A 26,005-nucleotide genomic window follows, 5' to 3' on the forward strand; every position below is an offset into this window, starting at 1 on the left:
TATAAATCCGATATAAATAAGGTACGTAAATCTATTAAAAATTTAACCATTATAAATAATATAATTAAGGTATGTAAATCTATTTAAAATTTAACTCGTTGCTCATTATAACACAAATCTAAAACTGTCGTATATTTTGTGTTATTGTCAAACAAGATAAACTTAAATGAAATACAAGAAAATGAGTTAAGGGTAAGACAAGGACCCAAACTTTGCAATTTTTTTCTGTTAAAGACCTCAACGATTTTTTTTTCCGTTAAGGACCTCATCACCTCAATACTAACACCGTTAAGTTTAAGTTATGTTTCTAACATTAAAATAGATTTTAACAACCAATATATTTTATGAAAATACTATATATATTTTAACAATCAAAATTAATTAAGGCAAGAGCAACAAACATACACATTAATCTTTGTGACGTAGCAAAACAACCCAAAATGCAAACTACAGAAGATTAAGCTCCTTCTTGCTTGACAAATCAAAACTCTCAGACCAGTTAATTACCTCTGCAAGTTCCCAAGCCGTAGCTGAATGCGTGAACCTAACTGCTCAATTGGATAACTTTGTCTTGCAATCCAACCGATTTTTGTGATATGATGTTTCTATTGTTTATTGTATGCTGAAACAATATTTGATATAATGCTGAAACAATGTTCAAGTCTTTGTCTTACTCTTAACTCGATTAATGGGTATGTGTTGCTCTTGCCTTAGTTAATTTTGATTGTTAAAATATATAAGTAGTTTCATAAAATAAATTGGTTGTTAAAATCTATTTTCATAAAATATTTTGGCTTATAAAATATACAAGTATTTTCATAAAATATATTGGTTGTTAAAATCTATTTTAATGTTAGAAACATAACTTAAATATAAGGGTGTTAGTGTTGAGGTCCTTAACGGAAAAAAATTGCAAAGTTCGGGTCCTTAACGATGTTAGTGTTGAGGTCCTTAACGGAAAAAAATAATCGTTGAGGTCCTTAACTCCACTATCTCAGTCATTTCTTAAAATTTAAACTGTATCGTTATTTATGTACTGTAGTAATGTATGACCTTGTATAATCCGCAGTGAAAGAAAACAACAACAGATCACTCGGAGTAGGGAGGAATTGTGATTAAAAATGCAATACAAATTAGGTACACTTGACGTACCAACTTATTATATATTAATAAGAAAATGAACATGAACGAACACACATTAATAAGATGGATGGAGAACTATAATACAAATATATACGGAGTACGTAGTATTATTATTAAGAGGACGAAAACAAATTAGGTACTTGACGTACCAACTTATTATATACGAAGTACGATATTTGATACTAACATTTTATTTATATTCCTTTTGTAAAAAATAATTCCGGAAGTATTAATTTTAAAATTTTCAAGGTATATACAATTATACAATAGACATGAACATGTGGTACGGTAATATGGTAAAGGTCTCTCTACTAAGGATAACGAGGAGTAAACGACAAAATCAAATAGTTGGTGAAGGAAATGTAACATTAACAATCTCCATCATAACGGCCTTATTTAGACTAGCAAACACAAATAGGACCAATTTAATTATGGAAAGTTAATTACACAAGGAATAGGAAATTATAGCATATATACTAATTTATTTTTGGAAAGTTTGAACTTGGTTATCATTCTTTGTTGGCATAAATGTACCTTGTTTATACCAATTCCTCACTTAATTCCGCTCTAGCGCATACGACAAAAAAGAGGCAAAAGATGGATTAGAATTTAGAAAAGGGATTAAACTTGTTTAAGCTGATTTTACATTAATATAGTTGTAATAAGGATCAAAACACAATCCTATTAATCAATCATCAATACTATATATTAATTCCAGAAATCAAGGGACTTCAATGTAATTAAAGAAAGATATACAAATTAATTATACTATATAGTTTTAAATCACTAGCACCGTGTGATGGACCCAATTAAGGGATCTCAATGCAAATATTATATAGTTTGGGTTAAAATTAAATTATATAGAAGCTTGGTAATTTTCCTAAACATTTGTAAGAGACTAAAACATGGTCAACTTCCTTAAAATAAAATAATTAATTAAAATGGTCAATTTCCTTAAAATAAAATAATTAATTAATATGGTCAATTTTAAGGAGACTAAAAAAGAAGATGCTTGGTAATTTTCTTAAATATTTATTGAAGACTAGAAGATGGTCAATTTCCTTAAAATAAAATAATTAATTAGTATAAACATGCACACTTATGGTATTAATTATTATCATCATAAAATTATAAATTAAATTTAAAATCTATGCAATTTTATTAAACTTTATAGGTTATTAGATGTATAGAGATGTTAATTATTTAACATACAAAAATATAATATAAGTAGGTTATAAATAATTCAAGTTAGATTCCATAATATATAATATTGCATAATTCTTTCGATTTGATTTAATGCATATATGTAATATATTTATATAAATATATGATCCCCTTAAAATTGCATGCCTAAGTAGTAAAAGTAATTTCGTAGTAAAGAAAAGAATCTTAGTAACATTGGATATAGTTATATGATAGTAATCACTCATTTAAATAGTAAAAGTAACAATATTATCAGCGAGATTAGTGAAAGTGGTAGAAACAACAACGGGAGTAGTGAAATAATCAATATTAATGCGTCAATAGTGAAAGTAACAATAATTACGGCGGGAGTAGTGAAATTATCAATATTATTAATGCAGCAATAGTGACAGTAATAATAATTACGGCGGGAGTAGTGAAAGTAACAATGATTACGAGCAAGTAGTGAAATGTTATTACTATTGTTTCATTAATAAGAGTAAAATATTAATAGCGGGAGTAGTGAATTTGTCTCAAAATTTATTTCGTCGTAATTTTAGGATATGTCATAGAAAAATATATTAATGATAATTTTATGGGTTATGCAATTTTAAGTAATTTTATTTAATGAAAAAAAAAATTAATGGTAAGTAGAGGTAGCCCGGGCGAAGCCGGGCACCAATACTAGTAGGTAAAGAAGGTTAGTAAATAATCCCGTTTTACGATAAATTTGTGTAAAATCGTCTAGTACAAATATTCGCGTAAATTTATTTTCAAATGAGTAATATGGGACGTTTTCTCAAACACAAACACTTTATTTATTTAATAAAGGGAAAACACACTTTATTTATTAATGGTTTACTCGTCATAATTAAATAAGGGTTTAATCAATAATATTTCATGTATTTATTTGTTTATTATAATTGGGGTAATTTCATGACATCCTGAGACTGTCAAGAATCCAAATAACTTGAACAAATGTTCTAGGCCCAAAAATCTTATGAATTATTCCTTCTATTCCAGTCAATTGTTGTCCTTTACCTTTGACACGTTTGTTAATGCTCATTTCATTTCGTAAATATTTATACTTACACAAGTGTGATAATTCTAAATTTTTGTAATCCTAACATATTCATTAAGACGAATTAAATAAGATCACTCATAACTATATTTGTGTAATTGTGTTATGCAATGAAAATTATTTTATGGATTTTATTCCTTTATAAATAGTATCCGAAAAAAAAGGACAACAATTGATCGGACAGAAGGAGTAAACTAATCAGACCGAATACTAAAACGACCCAGGGATGGCCCAAGGCCCAATAGTGATGCATAGTTTCAAAGGAAACCTTAATGTAACTGGGGCTCACGCATATTTCTGCCCTTATTTATAAAATGGGCCTCTACTTCATCATGCATAAAACAACAAAACAACAACCATTATAAAATCTCAATCACTTTCCGTAGTAGTCACACAATACTTTGAATTGTCAATAATATTTAATGAACTCCCCAAATTACCCCTCGTAAGTCCAGAGTCCTAACCCAAACATTTCAGTCAAACTATCAACAAACAATTTAGTCGATAAATCGAAACTAACAACTAATATTGATTAAAATACAATTGAAAAACCTTTGATTTTTGATCCACTAAAGAAAATAAACCATAGTGGTAGGGTTGTAACTGATCTGAGTCGGCCACTAAGCCCACGAAATAGGTTTGCCAAAGCTTTGCTCGAGCTTGATAAGATAGACTAAGCTCCAGCACAATCAAACTCAAATCAGTCGTGCTACGGTTCGAATTAAAACCTTTTTTAAGATCCTTCTTAGTATAATTTTAACATTTTTAATTATATAGCAATTTTTAGTTAATTATTTTTGTATTTATATTTTAATCGAACATTTTCTAATTATAATTATATTTTAATTAAAAAATTATTTTTAAAAAGTGAGTAAATGAAAAGAACATAATAACAAACGAAGTTCAAGCTTCAAAATTTTGAGCTTGAAGAGCCCTGAACCAAACCCGAATTCGAGCTCCAAATTTTTGCATCAACTTTGCATTTACAAAGAATCATTCTTGCAAAAGTGCTTTTAATAAATTTCATGTACAACCCCATCTTGATTAATGCAATATCGAATGATAAGATGTGTCATTCTTTCTTAATCATTCTCACAAGATTGAATGATATGAAAGAATGCAGATTCATAGCAATCCTGTCATTTCCAAGTCCAACTAAAAGAGATGATGAAATGAAATCATTAATCTCAATTTAAAGAGTGGGTATAGGTTCTTGCATTCTCCTTTAGGAATAAAAACTACTACGACAAGAATAAATGTATTCTTTCAGCGATTTTTTATATGATGTGTGAACTAGTTATAAGCTCATAAAATATACACGTCATAAAACAGGATTTCATGGAAGAGGACATTTGTGCTTTTACATAACACATAACGTCACTCATAAGATGCTTGTGTCACTCTATTACTTCTTTGAAAATCTGAAGTTATTTTAATCCTACACTCACGATGATGATGAGTGGTGTCATGGTGATCCGGCCCTCACTCTAATGTTAACTCCTAACAAGCCTTTTGTGGCGAGAAAAATGATTTGTTTTATGAGAGCTCGTATGAGAGAACATCTACGACTCTACGAGTACAATATAGGAATAACATCCTAGGAGCAGGGGCATCTCATACCCCGGGCGATCACGAGCGGCGGAATTGGGCCTCCAGTTTTAGCCACTGAATATATAAGCTTTACTAATAAAATTCAATACAAACTTCGACGTGTAGTACACTTATACATTTATATTTAGGGCCTCATTTTTTTATGATGCACCGGACCTCCATTTACTTTAAGACGCCCCTGTCTAGGAGTGTAGAACATTTATCTCTTGATATATGATCACAATAAGATAAGTGCTCACAAAAGTTTTGTCCTCCTTTTTTTTGATTGAGGGTGCAAAAGACGTAACCATTTCATGTCACACGTCAAAGTAAACTTCAAGTGTCATAATTGAGAATTGTTCTTCCAATCTTCCCGTAATAATATAATAATATGCTTGTTATGTACACCACTACTCATGTACAAGAACAATATGAAGAATATATCAATATCATATCATCATTTTGACAAAGGTTCCATGTTGATGTTCATTTCATATAATGCTTTAAACCCTTAACACAAATTTGTGTGGTTAGGGCTTGTTTTAATCAGATCACTTCAATAACACTCTACTTTCTAATAACGTAAGATTAGGCTATAAACACATAATTCACATATCCGTAACCCTAATTTTAGGCGATTTTATATCATAAGTTGCATTGTGTTAAAATATCGCCTTGACGTACTATTCATTTAAAGGAATTAAAGATGTAATTTGGATTCCGTACCTTGTATTACTTAGGAGTTAGGTCATGTTCTTTTCGACTGAAAAGAGCTGAACTGAATGGAGCTAAACTGAATGAAGTTTAATTGAACTGAATTGAAGTAAGAATTAATTTGTAAGAATATGAACTGAATGAAGCTGATTTGAACTGAATTGAATAGAGTTGAACTAAACTGAATTGAGCTGGTGTTAAGTCCAAAAGAACAGGGCATGATATTTGAACTAAATATTGAAAGCTTTCTTAATACCTTCGTCTCGGTGTAATTATTTAGGCATCGAATAGGGTATGATCGCAAATTCGCAGCTATACCTTTGGGCTTTGGCTGATAAAGTTATAAATAATGGCACTTATAATTTGAGTTCGAACACATCGGTATTATATTCAACCTGGTAGTTCTCATACACCATTACACTTGAAAAAAAACAATAGCTTAGTTTATAACTTAACTTTTGAAAACATAAAATGTACAATTATATAATCTACTTAATATAGATCTAAATCCTTAGATAGTCCCCCACCTCAGACTATGACCATATTGGGGCAAGTTGCATGAATAAGTGCGTGCTTAAAAACTTAGTACATTTTCCATTTGTAGTACACCATTTTAGGATTATTCGAATTGCAAAAAATAGATAAAAAGGACAAACGTCATTATTGTCTCCATTCTATCAAAACTTAAAGTTACTAGGAGTACTTTTTTTTTTTTTTTGATAAAAGTTACTAGGAGTACTTCTTTTTCTCACTATGTAAGGCTCTCCTTCAATTTAATACTAGTGGATCCCACGTTTTATTCTATCAAACTTACTACTTTTATATTTTGTCAAATGTTTTCTTCTTTTGTTTTAAACTATTGTGCGGAAGCGTGAATATTTCGCGTTGGGCCTCTGCTGCATCTGTGTCCACAATCCATAATAGTACGATATTGTCCGCTTTGGGCCAAGCCCTCACGGATTTACTCTTGGGCTCCTTCCCAAAAGGCCTCGTACTATTATATTTTCTGGACACTTATAAAGATGATCTTCCATCTTTATTCTACCGATGTGGGACAAGGGTTTGCACCCTAACGTAAACTTTCTTTTTAAATAATCGTTTATCAATTAATTCATTTATAGATTAGTCGAATTACAGTTCTTGATTTGTGATAGTTAAGAAATTCTTTACGGTGATTAATTTTAATTTACCTTACTATTTTAATAGTTTATCTCAAAATACTTCACCTTTTTAACTATAAATAATCTTGATTCAGCGTTTAAATTCTCGTGACTAAAATATTTTGACTCAATTTTTTACAAGTTCCATCTAAACATATACATTTATACTTATGGTCTTATGGAGTGATGTAATACTCGCATGAGCATAATACCAAGCTAGATTATGAAAAGTAAAGTTCAATTAGAAACGATTTCATTTAAGCATAATACTCTCTCCTATTCACTCATTTCTTCCCTCTTTCCGTTTTCATGATACTCGGATTTTCTTCTCTCTTTCTTTTTTTTAAAAGATTTTGTGTGATCCAAATTCAATTGTATGTGGGATAGGGCTGGTCAAAAGTGCGGGTCAACCCGACTCGACCCGACCACGGGTCATTTTTTACCCCGCCCGTCCCAACCCGGCCCGACCCGTCCTATATATGGGCCGGTTTCGGGTCCCCAAATCTCAAACCCGACCCGTCCCAACTCGGACCCGCCCTAAACCCGCCTCATGGGTCACCTTTAACACAACCCGGCCCAAGCCCCTATCTCGGGCCGGTTCCAGGTCTCCCAAGTCAAACCCTGCCCCGACTCGGCCGACCCGCACCATTGACCAAACCTAATGTGGGGTAGAGTTTTTGTGTGATCCAAAATCATTTTTTTATTTCTTGTGTAAAATGAAAGGGAAAGAAATGAGTGAATAGGAGGGAGTATAAGTTACTCACTTAGATTATATAGTCAATTGCCCATTTTGTATTGAGTTTCTATACTAAGTTTTGAGATTATGTTTATAATAATGTTTAAGCTGGCCAATATAGATTTTGAATTCTCTAATTTTTATATTTTTTAAATTAGGGCATAGTTTTTATTTTAATTAGTGAGTTAAATAATCCGTTTTATGTAATAAGCATGCTATTAGAATGCCGCCACGGTAAACAAACCCAAGAAACACACGTTGTTAATAAGAAATGATTTTGTAAAATGTGCAGTCAAACACGTCTGTTTTTGCATGCGGTTAACTAGAAACACAAGACAATGGTGAAAAGTTGTTGGATTATAAAGCAACACATCCTTTTTATATATATAAAAAAAATAGTGGCTTTCAAGCACTTCATGAGGTTCTCTTTTAATTCTTACGACAAATAAATTATAATCATTCGTGCAAATTTGGACTTTTTGTACTACTAAAACATTATAAGTGCACTTACCCTTCGTAAATAAGATGTTTTTTACTTTGCTAAAGTAAGTTCTTGTCTTGTTTCACTAAATCGGAGTAAAGTTAAACAAAACTGAACTTCATAAAATTGAACTAAATTAAAATACACTAAATAAAACTGGATTTAACTAAGTATTAAATAGTTTAAGTTAACCTTGAGCTAAATTAAACTTATTACTGAATTAAATCTAATAAAACTAAATTTAATAAATTTGAATTGCATTGAACTAAAATTAAACTCGATTGTTATGTGAATATAAATTTTTGTGTGATAACTGATTATTAAGAAAGCAAATTATTTTATGGTAGATAGTACTCTGTAATCATTTTATAATAAGTAGTAACCATTTTTTAATTCTATAAAATGACCACTTCTTAAATTGGTTACTTACTTTGTTCTCAATTTTTATGTATCTCATTTTGAAATGTCTAGTCAATTGTTTACCTTTTTATTTTAGGAATATATGTTTGACGAGTAACTTGATTCTGCATATTCAATCTAATCCACTTTTCATTTAATAATTGATTTACTTTTATTTCCTTCATCTTTGTACCAATAAAAAATAGACAAACAGCCGAGATTAAGGGAGTACTTTTCAACAAAATATAATCGCTTTTTGTGAAAATTACCTTAAAAATGTTGTTTAAATATGGTTACTATTACAAGTCAATCACTTTTCCAAGGTTATATATACAGGGTTTGGTTGGTGTCCCATAATTTTCACACTTAAAAAAGAACTCAAAAATTCTGTCTTCCTCTTTCAATACCTCCAAAAAGGGTAGAAGAGATTAGAAACTAATTAAATAAAAAGTATAAGACAAAATGAAAACAGAAATTGATATAATAAGTGAAATAAAGCAAGAAACATCATCAACACAATGTAATGAAGAAGAACAACATGAAGAAGGTGAAGAATTAAGGAGAGGACCATGGACACTTGAAGAAGACAATTTGCTTATTCATTATGTTGCATGTCATGGTGAAGGTCGTTGGAATCTTCTTGCTAAATCCGCAGGTAAACTCGCCTTTGTCCAATCATTTGTTTACCTATTATATTTTGGTCTCAGTCAATTGTTTACCTTTCTATTTTTGAAAAATGCTTTTGTTGAATAATTTGATCAACCACACTCAATTTTGTCCAATTGTCATCACATAATTGGTAATCTCCTTTTTCTTTGGTATGTATGCGGTTATGCCAAAATCAAAAGTAAACAAATGACTGGGACGAAGGGATTATTTTTTTTTTTAGAAAATTGTAATGGAAGCCCTTTGATTGTTTCAAATTTATAGTTTGATAAACTATAAATTTAGTTTATCAATATTCATTTTCATTTCAATCATTTGTTTACCTTTGACTCATAACATAAGAAGAAAGAATTAATGGCTAGTATTGGAGTTAATAGAGTGCTTTAAAAAGTGCAGGGTTGAAAAGAACAGGGAAAAGTTGTAGATTAAGGTGGCTTAATTACTTGAAACCCGATATTAAAAGAGGAAACCTTACTCCACAAGAGCAACTTTTGATCCTTGACCTTCATTCTAAATGGGGTAACAGGTGCGTTTTTTTATTTTTTTCTTTTTTTGCACTTCCAACAAAATGTTGGAATTTAAAATCACGTTACGTGGGCAGTGGTGGAACCAAGATTTGTAGTTATAAGGTATATCTGGGTGGGTGGTGAACGAGTATTATAATAATAAGGTAAATTTGAAAGAAAAAAATGGAAACACAAATTGTTCTATAAGACTGTCTTATACCATAAGACCAGCCCATAATCCAAAAGCCCAAATAATTAACTTATAACTCACCTTTTTAATAAAATAACCAAAAGCCCCAAAAAAGTAGTTAATAAACATGTAAAAAAAATATTTATTTTGATAACCTAAAGTTTTATATTAATAACTTGTATATTTAATTATGTTAGTTTTTATCATAAAATGACATGTTGTTAAAATATAAATTAAATTAAGTTTTATCTTTGGGCTTCTCTTCTTTTGGGTCAGTCCTATGGTATAGGACGGTCCTATAGGAGAGTTGCTGAAATGGAAATTTTAATTAAAATTTTTGGGTCTTGGGGTGAGCGCTCTTGCTAGTCCCCTTGGCACCAGCAAGTGCATGTGGGCCGCGTACTATTTGCATGTCGTTATGTCGCTTTTACATTGTGCATGTCATAGAGTGATACTGAAACTCAATACTTTTGTTATCGATAATTTTTTGAACATCTTAAAGCAGGGGTTAATAGTCAGAACCATGAGTCTCAGCAGGGCTCTTTTAGGATAAATACGATAACAAAGCGTCTTGCTTGTGACGGACACTATCCATCACAAGCTGAAGACGGATAATGTTCCTCTCACAATAAGACAAGTGGGGGGAAATGGAGCACCCCATGAATAGTGTCACTTGCATTTTGTGAGAGGGGCACTATCCGTCTTCAGCTTGTGACGGATAGTGCCCCTCTTCAATGAGAATTTGTGATACGATAATTACTAAATTTCCGGTTGAGATACGATACAATCATGGAATGTATCATCATTTTAATTTGTATCTCTAAGTATGTGAAATTAAATGTCATTCTTGAATAGATGGTCGAAAATAGCAGCACATTTGCCAGGAAGAACTGATAACGAGATCAAAAACTATTGGAGAACTCGAGTTCAAAAGCAAGCAAAGCAACTTAACATGGAGTCAAACAGTCAGAGCTTTATTGATGCAATAAGGTGTTATTACATGCCAATATTAGTTCAAAAGATCGAACAAAACTCCACGAATTCTACAACCATGACTTCTTCCGAGGTATCAGCCGTTTCATTCATGGATGCATCACCTACTAAATTAGGCGATACTTCGACTTCAAGCATGAGTTTATCATCGCATTTCCCTGAAATTCCCGAAAATAACAAAAGTGATGTTTGTGTTTCCCCTGCATATGAAAATTCTATAGACGACTTTTGCTCTTTGCATAGTTGTGATTATGACATGGACTTGGCTTCCACGTCAGTATCGGATGATATCCCGTTCTCTGTGTCCCACGTGGCTGGAGACCATTGGTTGGGTGATGACGTGTCCGAGGATAGTCTGTGGGACATGGATGAGCTATGGCAGTTTAGGAAGTGACGGAATGATTACGTGGCGGATCTATATTTAGGGGGTGGCTTATTAATCATAGGGTAAGGCCCCTCCTTTGGCCCTTTCTATTAATAGTCTATATAAGATGTAGAAAAATGGGTTCTATAATTATGATCTAAGAAGAAAATTCCCACCAAAAATATTCTTAGAAGATATGAATAATGAACAAGCCTAGCCTCCTTTTTTTTTCGAGATGGGCCTTTGGTAAGTGCAAGGGATCAAGTTAAGTTTTCCGTGCAACATCGTCGTGTTTTGCGAATATCTGGATGGAGCATAGTACAGTTTCATCGTATCGTCTTTAAAGAGAATGTGTTTAAGAACAAGATTCACCTCTTTCTTTAGTTGGGTGTGGTTATGCACCGGTTTTCATGGAATCGATTTTAACTTTGTTGTTTACGTCTACGGTCTACCGGTGCTATATTGTGCTCCATGTAGTGAATCTCAATGACTTGAAGTGTAACTAAGTATGTATCTATGTTGTTCATGTATATTTACGTAAATATGTATAAATAATGTTCTAATTAGTAATCTTCCGACTTAGTCTCATTTTCGTGTGCATACCGTTTTGGAAAGGATTTTGGGGTGTACACAAAAAGATGATATATATGTAAAACCGTGTTTGAAAGCGTAATTGGTTTTTGATCTAAACAATGACATTAGGAACGTCTTAACAATTGGAGGCCATGTGTTCCACAAAAACAAAAAATGAGACACTTACGGTACTTTAAGGTTTGGAAAGAATTCATTAGTAAAACTTGTACATTTGATGACCAAAATCAGAGATTCGGTTTCCACGTTCACATGGCTGAACAGGGCCTTAGACGCCGTGATGACCATGATGTAAGTTGAAGATGAATAAGGGAGTCAATTCATAGTACTAATGGCATGGCATGCAACTATAGCACAAAGGTAAAAAAGTGGATGTCTTTTGTGGAATTATTGAATCATAGGAGAATGATTTACTAGTGGATTTGACAGATGACGAGGTATTGGGTCCATTTTAGACGTTGCAATGACTCAAATTTGGAAATTGGTGTCTCTTTCTTGTAGGTGGGTACTCGTGGAGGACACGAGATTGAAATATACTTCATCTGTCTCAATAATTTGTTTTAATTAAAATGTCTTACAAAAATAATACAGTAAAAAATAAATACTCAGAGATGAATGATACTCGTGGAGTAAATGATTGAGGCGGGGAGGAAAGACTTTGTACAAGCCAATTGAGTTTAAAAAGTCTTAAACCCTAATTGAACCAGTTCATAGACTATACATCTGAGGTAGTATCTCTTATTGTTTATTTTCTGAGTTTTATTTTAAAGTTTTTTAGTTCTGCTTTATTATAAAGTTTTTGAGCACATTTACTAAAACATTACACTAAAAAATATAATATTGCTCAAAAACTATGTTTATAAATGGTAATATGTTCAGAAAAAATGTGTATATGCTCAAAAACTACAAGGTCTGAGGTACTACCTCAAATGCGTAATATTTTTTCTCTAATTGAAGTCGACTAGTTATTTAACTCGTTTAGTAGTTTGACCTAGTTTGTCGGGTTTTAACATTGGAATAGAACAAAAGATTTATATCAAAGTTCCATGCCAAAAATGTGGCAAAAACAGCATTTGATACATTTTTTCTAACTTTCACAACCAAAGCAAGTTGATCATAATTCAATTTCACGTTCTTATATAAAATGAATACCGATCTAATTATACTATCTAGTGGTAAATACCGAAAGTCGAGAATATCAGATCTTGTATTTACATAATTTTTAAGGTAACAAAGTGCAATATTTTGTTGTTTGTCACATTTAAAACCGTTATATGAGTCATTATTGTAAAACGAATATACTTGACTAAATAATTTACATGATAGTTTTGTTGACAAAGAAGACGATTCGATAACGATGCATAGAACGGAATTGGTGATATTTTTCCGTCCATACACTTGGTCCGGTCCATGTTGCAACGTGAAGTCAATTAAACAAATTTCGAAGCCCCATAGTGTTTGGAACTGTGCTTCAAGATTATAAAGACAACAATAATGCAAGTGCTACTAAATCTAGCTGCTGCTTTTTTCCTGAAAGTCGTCGACTCGTCGACAAAGCAAAGATGTTCTTCTCATAATCCTAGTAATTAAGCCATAACCAAATGTCGTACACGGACGAAAATAACAATCAAAGTTGTCATCGTTTCACCAACAAAAAAACAAAGTGTTTGATCGACCATGGTCCTACACGCAATTAAAACGTCCATTAACATGTAATTCTTTACAATATATCGAACCTTTAAAGATCAATTATCAATTATGATAATAATATAACATCGCTAATTGTTGTGTAAGACAAGATTGTCTATTTGTTTATATACAAAATATTCTTAACTGTCTTATTCGAAAATTAGTGTAAAACCCCGTCAAAATTCATAACCCAACAAATTTCCCCTTCCTTTCAGAGTCGCAACTCACAACTCACAAGTGATAACGTGAATTGACGGAACTCGAGAGAATTATTGCTGATTTGATCTCGAATTCCTGCTTAAAAGAGTTCTGAACCGTCTCAATTGGTTGCTTTTAAGGAGCACCAAAGCCACCTCGTTATCCTTTGATAAAAGAGTTGACACTTTAGATGCGACTTTAACATCACTTTTCTCTTTTAATTATTGGCAATTACCTTATTCCACAAATCATTTGTACTCATATTATTTTTAAGTCGGATTAGTTTTGAGGATGGCAACAGCTAAAGACATAACAGGATCCCGATTCGATGTTTTGGGACTAAAACACAGTCTCAAAAGTATTTTTTTCAACCACTAAAACATCCATATTATTCGCTTCACACTCTAATGCATGTGATAAAAAGTTGATATCATCTTCATTTCCTAAATAAAGCGGAGTTCTGTTTTCTAAAAGAAATGAAGAGTTTAATTTCCTGCAAGAAAAAGAGAGACCGAAGTACTGCAGAGAAAATATTATAAAATCACTAGGAGAGAAAATCAATTATCATACAACTTGTATACTACTCCGTATATAAGAAAAATATACTCCCTCCAATTCACCATATTTTTCCCTATTTTCTAAAACGGTTATTCAAGTTTTCTTCCCCTTTCTATTTTTGGTAACTTTTTACTCTTATTTTATTCATACCTCTCTTATTACCCCACCCACCCAACTCTTTTAATCCTATTTTATTCCTTACTTTAATATTTGTGGCCCACAATTCATTATTTAACTCTTAATTATTCATTTTTCTCTCCTATCACCAAACCCCACCCAACTTTTTATCAATATAATACTTCATTTCTTAATTCTTGTGCCCAAAGTAAACAGGAAGAAAATAGAGGATTGAAGGGAGTTTTGTTTTTCCCTATACAGTCTTATATACACAAGTAGTATGTACTTGACGTCTTGACTCGTCCTAAGTTTAAAATGGATAATGCCGTCTTAAGGGAGACTTTATTGAAAAAAAAAAAAACAAATTGGAGAGGGACAAACAAGGTGATGATAATTTACTATGGTGAAGTGACATGGTCGGTTAATTGATAAGTATAAGCAATCAAATCAAGTGACAATTGTAAACAATAATACAGAACTGACGGCATTACTAGCATTTATGTCTTCAATTTCCTTACACTATTGAGTATCGACTCCCCCACGCAAACCAGTGCGCCCTTAATGGAGTTGCTACAGCACATACGAGATATTTCAAAACCGACTACTTCAAACAAAGCCAGTACATGACTGAGATACGGCGGCAAACAAGAAAAACAATGATGCAAGATTGGAAGGACATTTAAGTCAATGATTAATTTCCCAATAGGCGGCAAACAAGAATCACGAACTTCACTACTTTCCAATCTTATAACTATCCCTTAATGTGACAGTGCGGTTGAACACCAATTTCTCACATGTCGAGTCCTTATCTACGGCAAAGTATCCTACAATGGAAGCGAAACATACGGTTATTCTAGCAGGAACAACAAGCCAGTTACTAAAAAGAAGAGCACAAGTTCTGGCACTCTTTTTATTGCAACAAATTCTGATTTCATCCGGCTACAAGTACAAAAGTAAATTGTATGGACATTGGCTGGTAAAAAAATTTAAAAATAAAAAAGAAGCCCCAAAACAAATAAATATATAAACAATATCCAATCATGAAGTTCATAAATAAAGAAAAAATTTAGCTAGTTTTTAAGCCATTAAGGTTGATTAGTACTGGCATGTTTGGTAATTGTGTAGGCATTATTAGTACAAGGTGGTAATTTCAGAGCAAAAAAATTACTAATATAGAAGGAATAAGAGGTGGGACGAAAAAATTATAGTTTCCTAAAAAGGTAACTCACAGATCCGTAAAGGCAGTGACCGCAGTTCATCATATTAAGGGTAAGGCAAAATCAGACACACAATTTATCAAACTAGGTTTGGGAGAACTCTAGGACAAGTTACAGATAAATACCACTTGTGTGCATTTAAAGGCTCAAAGCCTCAAACACCCCAAATTGCTTGTTGGGATCAGGAATAACCGTATAAGCCCGGGTTTAGATTAGAAAACTTGTTGATGGCCTTTCAGGCAAATGACTCTTACTTTGGGCTTGCTTGGATTGGGGCAGTTGTCACGTGGTTAATGAAGGGAAAAAAAAAAAAAGGAAAATAGGAGGAGACTATGACGGTGATGCATAGAAGAAAGAGATAGGGTACTAATAATAAGTACTCCGTATTACTAAAAAATACTCCATTGACTCATAGAGGGGCTAATTTACCCACCTCTCCCTTAAGAGTAATGCATCACTACTACTGATCATGCTCAACTCTCAGTCAGTAGAGCAATTAGGATCCCAAGAGGAGTTTGATAAGTTCTTTGAGAATAAGATAACTTGCTATCAACTATTTAACAGTTCCATCAGCCGAAATTAACAAACTACAGCACTCAATGTAGTCCACCGAAAGTTCAAGATTTTGTCCCCACACAAAACCACAGCCAAGAAAGGAGTTGTAGCGCGTAACTAGCAAAACCACTAATTTGCATGACAGTGGTTCCATCATTAATTTGCAAAAGAATATAATCGATCAAAAGCAAAAAGGATAAACAAAGCAATTTTAATCAAAAGGGATCATCAGAGGGTTCAAACATACCTAGACGTTCAAACTGGAACTTGTGACCAAGTACAGCACTCTGTAGTTCAGGAACTGCGAAGGCATCTGGTATGACAACTTTTGAATTGGGATTTAAATCAGCCAGCCAATCATCAAGTTCAGCAGGGTTCTAAAACAAAACAAAAAACCACAAGTTAGAAATTTTGATGGGCTCATGCGAAAGAAAGAAAACAGAGGGAAAGAAATGAACCTCAGAAAGGAAGAGTTTTTCAAACAGTCGGACTTCCACTTTGACTGGATCGACACCTGGAGAAGGTTCAGCAACCCAATGTAGGACACCCTGAAAGGAGAAGTTGAATTATCAGTCCCACGTAAAATACATAGGCAAACAGTGGCACATATCTGTTATTAAAATATTCAAGTTCCATATTTCCTCCAATTAACATTACTCCCTCCCAATCTTGCAATTTGCTCCATTTTACATTGTACAAAAATTAAGGAATTCAAATTGGTGTGAGTTAGTGATGGATCTCACAATCTCAACATTGAATTGTAGCCACACAAACCATACTCAAACTTTGTTCAAACGTGTCCCTAAGAATCGGAGGGAGTAATTCAATGACGATAATATGATGTAGTATGTTCAAAGGTGGCCTTGTGGAGATTGTTGGAAGTATCTAGACGACCTTTTTCAGCCAAATAACATAAGCTAAACAAACAGCCTCAAGAAAACTACTGCACCAACACTCATTAAAACTTGAAGCAGTTCAAACTAACACATTCTTTAAGCCATCACATAAAGAGTAAGCGGTACAATTAACATTAATACAGTAGTAAAAGCATAACAAATTATCACTCTGATGTCTAGAAATCCCAATCGTCTAGAACTAAATCAATTTGAAGTTGGCAGAAGTGTATGAAAAGAGAAAGAGCAAACCTTAGGTTTTGTTTTCTTGTCAGGGTCATACTCAGCCCGAATTTCAACAACTGTCTCATTGTCATCTCCAAGCACTACGTCTGTGCATCGAATCGGATATGCATATCTGCATTTGTTCACACATGTTAAGACATACCATCCTTTCGCAGATAAGTAGATAACAATGTATGTTTCATATTCCCACATACCTTAGCAAGACAGACTTCCCAGGAGCAAGACCATAGTAATCTTTTGCATCTTTCATCCGAAAATCAGAACTTTCAATATACAAAACTTTTGAAAATGGTACCTGAGATGAACCCCAGAAAAGTATTGGGTGAGGCCTACGCAGCAAAAATGTTCAGGTTCAAACTAAAAACAAATAAACTAAATATATTACGTAACTAATACAGGCCTATTATATGTTCAAGATGTTGAAGTGTTTCTCCATACATCATACAAAAAATTTGGGTAAAAACAAAGCTTATTGATGCTGACCTTGTAATTAGCTGAGGTGTCATCATTTTGAGCATCTGGCCACTTCTTGGCATCAAGATTAATCACTTTCCCAGCTTCTAGATTGGTAATAACCACCTGAAACAAAAGGCAGATAAGACTAGGAATAATAATGCGACATGATTGTGAAAAAAGCAGAGTACACACCTTTATGGGATGCAAGACAACCATCACCCTAGCAGCTGTTTTATTTAGCTCCTCTCTTGCATGATACTCGAGTCTTTCCAAACGAATCAAACTATTATCACTGTAAAAGGGGGAAAAAAAAAAAAAAAAAAAAAAAAAAAAAAAAAAAAAAAAAAAAAACTTCTGACATCAGAAGGGAAAAAACATGCAAGCTAAATTTTTCTACTTTTGTGAACATGAACATTTTTATATTGTGTACTGTTATTACATAAAAAACTGTGATGAAAATTTAATGACATTAATTTATCATTGTTTTTTCTTCTTGTTTGGATATGTATGAGAAAAAAAGACATGATATTACCTCCTAGTAATTCCTATTCCCTGAACAAAAGCGTTAATAGCTGTTGAAGTCAAACCCCTACGCCGCAAACCAGCTAGAGTCATCAACCGGGGATCATCCCACCCATCAACAAAGTTCTCGGTAACCAGACGATTCAGCTGTAAACAGCATTGAAATCATGTTCTTTTAAGTTTACACCTAAGGTGTATAAGACGACTTCAATGCCAAAAGTAAGTAACTACTGGATAAATAAACTTACTTTACGCTTTGACATCACTGTGTTTGTAATATTCAAACGTGAGTACTCCCATACATATGGCATGTAAATCCCAAGTGCATGCAGTAACCAGTAATAGGAAGCCCGCCGGGTCTCAAATTCCAATGTGCACAGCTGCATTAAGAAATGAGGTTGGATGAAAAATAAGAACACAATCATACACCATCCATTAAAAGGTCCATCATTACTTGTGCATCCAAAATTATGTCAACACATTCAATGTTGTCAATTAACCCGTTACAAAGAAATAGCAAGTGCTATAGAAAAAGAACGTTTGTTCACAGCAGAAATGCAGTCAGTGTCACATAAACTGATAAACCTACAAGAAAATATATATTCACACTCCCAGAAATGTCATCCCACAGTCCTTTTCGTGAGAACTGAGAGCGCAGTAAGTGCACAATTCCCACCGCGTGTTCTAAGACGGGAGAATTGAAGATATATACAAGTAAACATCCTCTATGTTGTTAAAACACATTTGCACAATCCTCTTACAAACTAAAAACCTTTATTGCACTTGCATTATGCAGTTACTATAAGAGGCAGCTTTAGCAACGTCAGCAGCAAGCATAGCTCCTTGAGACTCTAGGTATACATCAATTTCACTCTTGCTACCACATGCTATTATCCAACTTTTATGTAATTGTTGCATTTTCAAGAGCAATACCATTCAACTAAACAAGCACGCAACATTCAATCATGCATATTAGCTCCTTTTTGAAAGCTTCTTCTTTGGAAAGTCACTGGAAACCTTGCAATTACTTATTTTACAACCCCGCACAAGAAATTTTGAAAGTTCATCAAAGATTGATAAAAAGAACTTATGCTTAGAAACTAAAAGACCAGCAAAACGCCATATACTAGCCTCCAGCAGTAAAAAAAATGTTGACTTAGTTCCAAATTCCTGATTCATGTCTACTTCGTAATTCTAATCAACTAAGGCACTACAACAAAAAAAGATTCTCGAGGCTTCATTTCAAATATATCTTTACACAGTAATGATGCAATGTTCTTCAGTTGAAATCGAACTGTTTCGAAAGCCCGTGCCTACGAATCATAGATGTATAATTAGTTGGATTATCCTCTGGGGAAAACATTCTATCATTTCGTTGTAGACACTTACAAAGATTTACGGCACTTTAAATTCCTAGGGCATCTAAATTTTTACCAAGAACAGCACTCATGCTCAAAATTTCAAGAACAAGTAACGAAACCCAAGGAGATTCTTTCCTCCGAAAATTCCATTTCTAGAATCTTTGAGGTGCATACCGTCTTGCACTCAACCTTCAAGGTTTTCATGTGAGCTAAAATAACGTAGACAGGCCATTTAAACAAAAAATTTCAAGAAAAGGTGAAGCAACAACAGCAGGAAAGCTATAACAGCATAAACCCAACTCAGCAGCAGTTGGGCAGAAACATCCAGCACCAAAAATGAATAAATACATTTATATACTCCATATAAGGTAAGGGTAACCAGAGATGAGTGATAGACTGATAGATAAGGAAATACCCACCGAGTGAGTTACATTCTCAAGAGAATCTACAATGCAGTGAGCGTAGTCATAGCTGGGGTATATACACCACTTGTCTCCTGCTTTAGGGTGAGGCGTAAACTGCGTGCATGAGAAAACAAGGGCATTAACATGTTACATGTAATCGCAAGTTTTTGAACAAATTAAAATCCATGTAGATATTCCATGAACTTACCTTAATACGGTATGCAATGAGGTCATACATGTTGGGGTTGTCACTCTGCATATCCTGCTTCATCCGAAGTGTTGCTTTACCTTCCTCGATCATTCCCATTCTCATCTCTTCAAAAAGTTTTAAGGATTCCTCCACTGGCCTGTCTCTCCAAGGACTATTCATCTTTTTCTCTCTAAACTCCTTTACTTCATCAGCAGTCTACAACCCAACAATAAGCTATATGACCAAGGGAAACCATATCTACTAGTAGTAATGCTAAGATCCATCAGAAACATTAGTGAGAAATGTATTTGTAATATATTTTTCTATTTATTACGACTATTGGGTTAATACAAATTGCCAAAATGTCCACAACAATGAAACAGAGTTCACGCCAAGCCATCAACAGACACCAACCTGATGGTCAACATATGCATGACCCCTCTTTATTAGTTCAACAGCTAGATCAAACAGATCTTGAAAGTAGTCACTGGTGTAAGTTATCTGAAAAATGGTAATGAATATCAATATTGAGGACTATTAGTATAGATCATTGCACGGTAAAGAACTTGAACAGTAGTAGAAGTTCAGGTACTATACCTTGTGAGGCTCCCATCCCATCCATCTAACTATCTCCTCAATATGATCTATATACTCTTGCTTCTCAGCCTCAGGATTTGTGTCATCATACCTAAATGGCACAATATGCATGCGTTTCAGAGAGCATAAAGTACTTTCCAGTACAACTATACGTAAAAATGATGGTACTCGCCAAAATGATTATACAGATAAGAGTTTTCAAAACTAACTAATATACCAGATAAACATACTTAATCATCAAGAAACACCAATGTAACTTTCATGTAAGAAAAAAAAAAGGTAATCATAGACTTAGCCAATTGCATGTTACTGTGAATGCTTAAATTGGAGAATCCAATTTCTTTTAACACTGAATAATAACATAACGAGAAACTCCCCAGAGCATTTAATTACTGCATATATATTTATCATGGTTCATGGACAATGTCAAATAATCTGAGGTTGAAAAATAAAGACAATTCTTAGATAGTTCATACTTCCACTACTTTCTCGTCGACCTTCTACCAAAAGCCACCAGTCACCAAAACTGTGCTCTACTAGGGTCATACTTGATTATTATGGTAGCATTGTCTCACATTCACCTCAAAAGAGAAGTAGGAGACAAAAAATATAAAATAGGAATAATATCTATAGACAAACAGCAAACCTTGCCAAATATTAGCATACTAAATAGCTAAAACTATCATAGACTTTATGTTATGAGCTCCTATAAGAGTCCTACAATAAATTACTTCACATGTCATAGAGTTTGAGTAGGCAATGATCGCAAAATTCCACAAATACAAACCTTAAATAGCAATGTCCACCTCTGTCTTTTGCCAATCCAAAATCAATAAACATCGCCTGGAAGAATAGATATAACTTAGATCTTATACGACACTTATAACAAAGGTCTAAAATAATAACATGACGAAACTTGAAAATTACCTTAGCATGACCAATGTGAAGATAACCATTAGGCTCAGGTGGGAAGCGAGTAAAAACTTTCCCCCCTGTCACCTTCAGGTGCTTCTTAATTATATCCCTTGTATTGCAAGCTCTTAAGACAGGTCGATCACTGAAGAAAACTTCGGTATGAACCTGAAATGGAAGTTGGCAGATGGCATCAAGCATGTACCAAAAGTCCAAAACAAGAAACCTATTCTCACAACATGAATTTGTTTCTCAATATAACACATGTACACAGCCAACTGAACCTAATTGGTAACTGCAGCAAAAATGTTGTCAAAAAATACAAACTTTCAGCAGCAATAAGTAAAACATATTTATTTCGTAAAATTTCTCAGCTACCTTTAGATTCTCTTCTGGTGAAGGGAAGATGGTGAACGGATTAGCTTCCTCTTCAGAAGGCTGAGCAGCAGCAGCAGCAGCAGCAGCAGCGTGATCCTAAGAAAGATTTAAGTAAGATAAGCAAATGACACATTGAATTCTACGCTCCAATCTTCAATCTACGGAAAGTAGAAATATAGCACGCGGACCTCAACTTTAGCTGGCTTTTCCTTCTTCTTTTTGACTGGCTTTTCATCATCAGCAGCAGTCCTTTCACCCAGTAATTCACGCAGCCTAGTATCTATAACTTGCTGGACAAGGAAAGATGACCAATAAACAATACAATAACAATTAATAAATAAATATGAAACACGTATTGAGGTCAGAAATTAATATTTTAATGAACAACATTTATAATTGATGAAAGAGTGGAAATGTGAACCTTGACAATCTTTGGATCAGCCCATGGCTGTCTATCACGGACACGTTTGAACAAATCACCAACTGATAAAGAAATAATACAATATGTAAGTAGCTACTCAAGAAAGACAGCATAAATAACTTATGATAGATCCATAGACAATGTTTTCTGTAAAGAGAAAAATTGGTGAAGCTACTTTAAGCAACAATAATAACCCATTAACCACCTATCAACGGGTGGAAACCCTTGAAGAAGAATAAAAGAGAAAAACATCCACAAACATCAGAGAACTCCTCCAAAAAAAATTCAGCATTTCCTCATCTTCTACATCTCTATCAAATAGTGTTTAAAATAAATATTTGATAATAAATAAGAATTAATTGCTGATTTCTGCAACTGTCGGTGTCCCAAAATATCATCTCAACACTCCTAAGCTGACTGTGTTCCAGTTCTCAACGACCAGATATCCTTAGATGGTACCACTTTAAAAAGGGCAAACCGGTGCACGATGGCGTCCTCGCTACGAGAGGGTTTGGGAAAGGGTCCCACCACAATGGTGTAATTGGGGCAAGCCTTCCCTTGACATTTTCAAAAAAAAAAAAAAAAAAAAAATTGAAGTGGTATAGCTGTATAGCCTTTAGAGCACTGTACCTATGAGCTATGACTATGACACAAGAAACTGTCTTCTAAGATTACTTAATCACTTCATTGTCAATAATGAACCAAAATACAAGTGAATGTCCCGAATTAAACTTGAACTGAATCTATCCTTTCTCGTTAGAAATCTATTTTTTGACTTCTCGTTATTTACGATCCATTGGTCTCCACTTCATAGACCTAAGGCTGTGTAATACTTGGGCCCCGCGAAAAGTGACTTAAAGTGAGTTGATATTGTGCTTGTTGAAATGTAATATCTCTGAAAAGATCTATAACATACCAATCATTGTTCAATATCTAGTACTCAATTTTCAGCACCTAGATGTAGAGAGCAGGAAAAAAAATCTCAACATCAACACATGTAGCACAACTTATCATTTGCCAAGCAACAATTCCAGTCTAAGCATTGACAAGAAATTTGGAATGATGTCTTCCGGAGTTACGGGAACCTGATTCTCCCAAGTTTAAATGGTTAAGATGTCACTTTGAAATCTAAATGGATTGTACTAGCACATACTCCAATATTTAATTGTTGGCTCTCAAATCTACTCAACACCAAATCAAACAACGGTAAAACATCATCAAGAATTCGACGCATAGGGAGTTTACCAACCATTTGTTTTATAACGCAGCTCCAGAATCGTCACTTTGCTCTCCTCAAATATTTCACCAACAATACGCTCAACCTCTTCATTTGAAACCTCAACGCCTGAGTGAGAAAAAAAAAATCTCAGTATTGAAAACTTCAATGGGTATCAAACAAGAAAAAAGATGAAAACACAATTTTAGAAGAGTTATAACAACAAAAGAAATATCAAAAGGATAAACAATCTAATTACCAACTCCACAGGCTTTCTCAAAGTCACTTGGGTCAAAATTGTCAGGACCAGTACTTGAAAAAAATGCGAAAGCAGCGTCTAGCTGAGCTGGAGTCTTAATCTACATAAAAGTAAAAACAATGCTTAAAAGAGAGAGCGATCACACGCATAACTGAGACATGCATGCACAAACAAACACAGAGATTTGCGATAAGAAAGGAACAGAGTTCGAAACTTGGAACTACATAACAGGAATACACATAACTCCATTTATCTCAAATTACCTATTTTACTTCAATTAAGCAATTTCAATTCACATTCTCAAGTAATGGTAAATAGTGGGATCATTGCTACATTGAGTTTGGTAATTTCGTGTAACACCCCAAGTCAACATTACCATAGAATAAAAGTTCTACGAATCATTCACAAGTAATTAAGAAGTCACTCTATATAATTTTAGATATGTTGGATCTCATAATGCTTTTCAACATATGAAGATTACATCTAATTTCGTGCGACTAAGAACAATATCACAGCACCAATCATTGACACACAATAATCACAATACATTACAATAACGATATATACAGATTCACTACCACAATGGTTACCGTTTTCTATTAAGTTAAACACCGCCTAATACATGCAAGTATTCAACCAATAACGATATTTACAGATTCACTACCACAATGGTTACGTTTTCTATTAAGTTAAACACCGCCCAATACATTCAAGTATTCAACCAATTGATTAACAAAGCGGCCGACACTACAATAACAAAGCGGCCGACACCACCAGCAAGATAAATTGCAAACACGGCGAGAAATAAATAGATTCTTTGTTAACCTTTGACGACACAACATACTCAGCTAAAATCGGTCGATGCACCAACGCATTCGCCGGAAATTTAGTTGCGACCTGCAATTTCAAACAAATACTAAAATCAACATTAAAACCCTAAATCACTGCACTAATAAACTGTGAATTAAAACGATTCTAAATTCAACAAAATACAAACAAAACAATCACCGTATACAGAAGATTTCCAGCAGTTCGATTGCAACCATCGCTAACACCGGCCTAATTATTCAATCAAACAATAACAACAATAAATTATCCAGAACACGATAATTCAGCAGAGGAATTAATGCGATTCTAAGAGAGAAGAAGAAATACCTCATGAATTACAGCAAGAAGATTATTGGTAACTTTAGCATTAGCTAACGTATTCCGCGCAGTTCGTTCATCTAACCCTAATTTGATGAATAAATCGGCAGTTTTATCGGCAATTTCCGATGATTTTGTCGCCATTTTTGGTGTGGAAGAGAAGAGAGACGTTCCTATGCGACGAGGTTCGAGTGCGAGATTTTTAATAAGAGAGTTTAAAACCCTACTCATTCTGTCCTAAAATAATGAAAACGGCTCCCTGAACGTCCAAAATGGAAAGCAAGCTATAATCACATATTTTGTTTAAGACAGTAATATTCATTTTAATTGTAAAACAAGTCCAAATAATTTGTTATATTATCATTAAGTGATAGTTTGGAGTCCTTGTTAGTTTATTTAGAGCATCTCCAATGGTTATCCAAAAGGACTTGTTTGCAAATAAAAAAAATGTCAAGTTTAGTTCTTTAGCCGTTTTGAAAGACTTCTATCAACTAATTTTTTAAATTGAAATTTAAGAAATTCAGAAATTAAGAAATTTAAAAATGGTCCTACCAAAAAATCTACCAACTAAAATATAACACATGAAAATAGGCATGAAGTACAATTAATTTCTAAGCCACAATACAAGTAGCTTACCATTGTATCTTAGTTTTAGTTTAAAAATAGTGAAAGCTTTAAAATCTTTATGTAAGAAAGGTAAGCAAGAAAGAACTAGCTTACCATTGTGGATGACTCTACATCAGATGTAGAATGTAGTATATGTGATTGTCTACTTTTTGAGTTCTATTATAAAGTTTTTGAGTTTTGTTTTATCAGTTTTAATTTAAAGTTTTTGAACACGTTTAGTATAAACACTAGTTGGCACGGGGCTCCT

At 33.5% G+C, this 26,005-nt stretch overlaps 2 protein-coding genes across 2 annotated transcripts; one reads left to right on the top strand and one right to left on the bottom strand.

Annotated features, from left to right (window-relative positions):
- Positions 1-8,848: 8,848 nt before the first annotated feature.
- LOC141631870 (transcription factor MYB62-like) lies at positions 8,849-11,775 on the top strand. The gene is made up of 3 exons (XM_074444490.1): positions 8,849-9,141; positions 9,549-9,678; positions 10,704-11,775. Exons 1-3 carry the CDS (start codon positions 8,949-8,951, stop codon positions 11,233-11,235), a joined length of 855 nt encoding a protein of 284 aa, XP_074300591.1. The 5' UTR covers positions 8,849-8,948; the 3' UTR covers positions 11,236-11,775.
- A 3,041-nt stretch (positions 11,776-14,816) lies between these two features.
- LOC141643966 (glutamine--tRNA ligase, cytoplasmic) lies at positions 14,817-25,500 on the bottom strand. The gene is made up of 23 exons (XM_074453372.1): positions 25,141-25,500; positions 24,994-25,044; positions 24,811-24,882; positions 23,986-24,085; positions 23,760-23,855; positions 22,511-22,572; positions 22,278-22,379; positions 22,090-22,185; positions 21,727-21,879; positions 21,587-21,642; positions 20,800-20,890; positions 20,617-20,703; positions 20,221-20,418; positions 20,028-20,126; positions 18,496-18,627; positions 18,258-18,394; positions 17,918-18,017; positions 17,753-17,848; positions 17,464-17,564; positions 17,276-17,381; positions 16,589-16,678; positions 16,378-16,507; positions 14,817-15,182 (listed from the first exon to the last, which is right to left on the bottom strand). The coding sequence occupies exons 1-23, from the start codon at positions 25,360-25,362 to the stop codon at positions 15,091-15,093; spliced, it is 2,469 nt and encodes an 822-aa protein (XP_074309473.1). The 5' UTR covers positions 25,363-25,500; the 3' UTR covers positions 14,817-15,090.
- Positions 25,501-26,005: the final 505 nt, after the last annotated feature.

The sequence above is a fragment of the Silene latifolia genome, chromosome 2 (assembly GCF_048544455.1).
Source record: "Silene latifolia isolate original U9 population chromosome 2, ASM4854445v1, whole genome shotgun sequence".
Lineage (NCBI taxonomy): Eukaryota > Viridiplantae > Streptophyta > Magnoliopsida > Caryophyllales > Caryophyllaceae > Silene > Silene latifolia.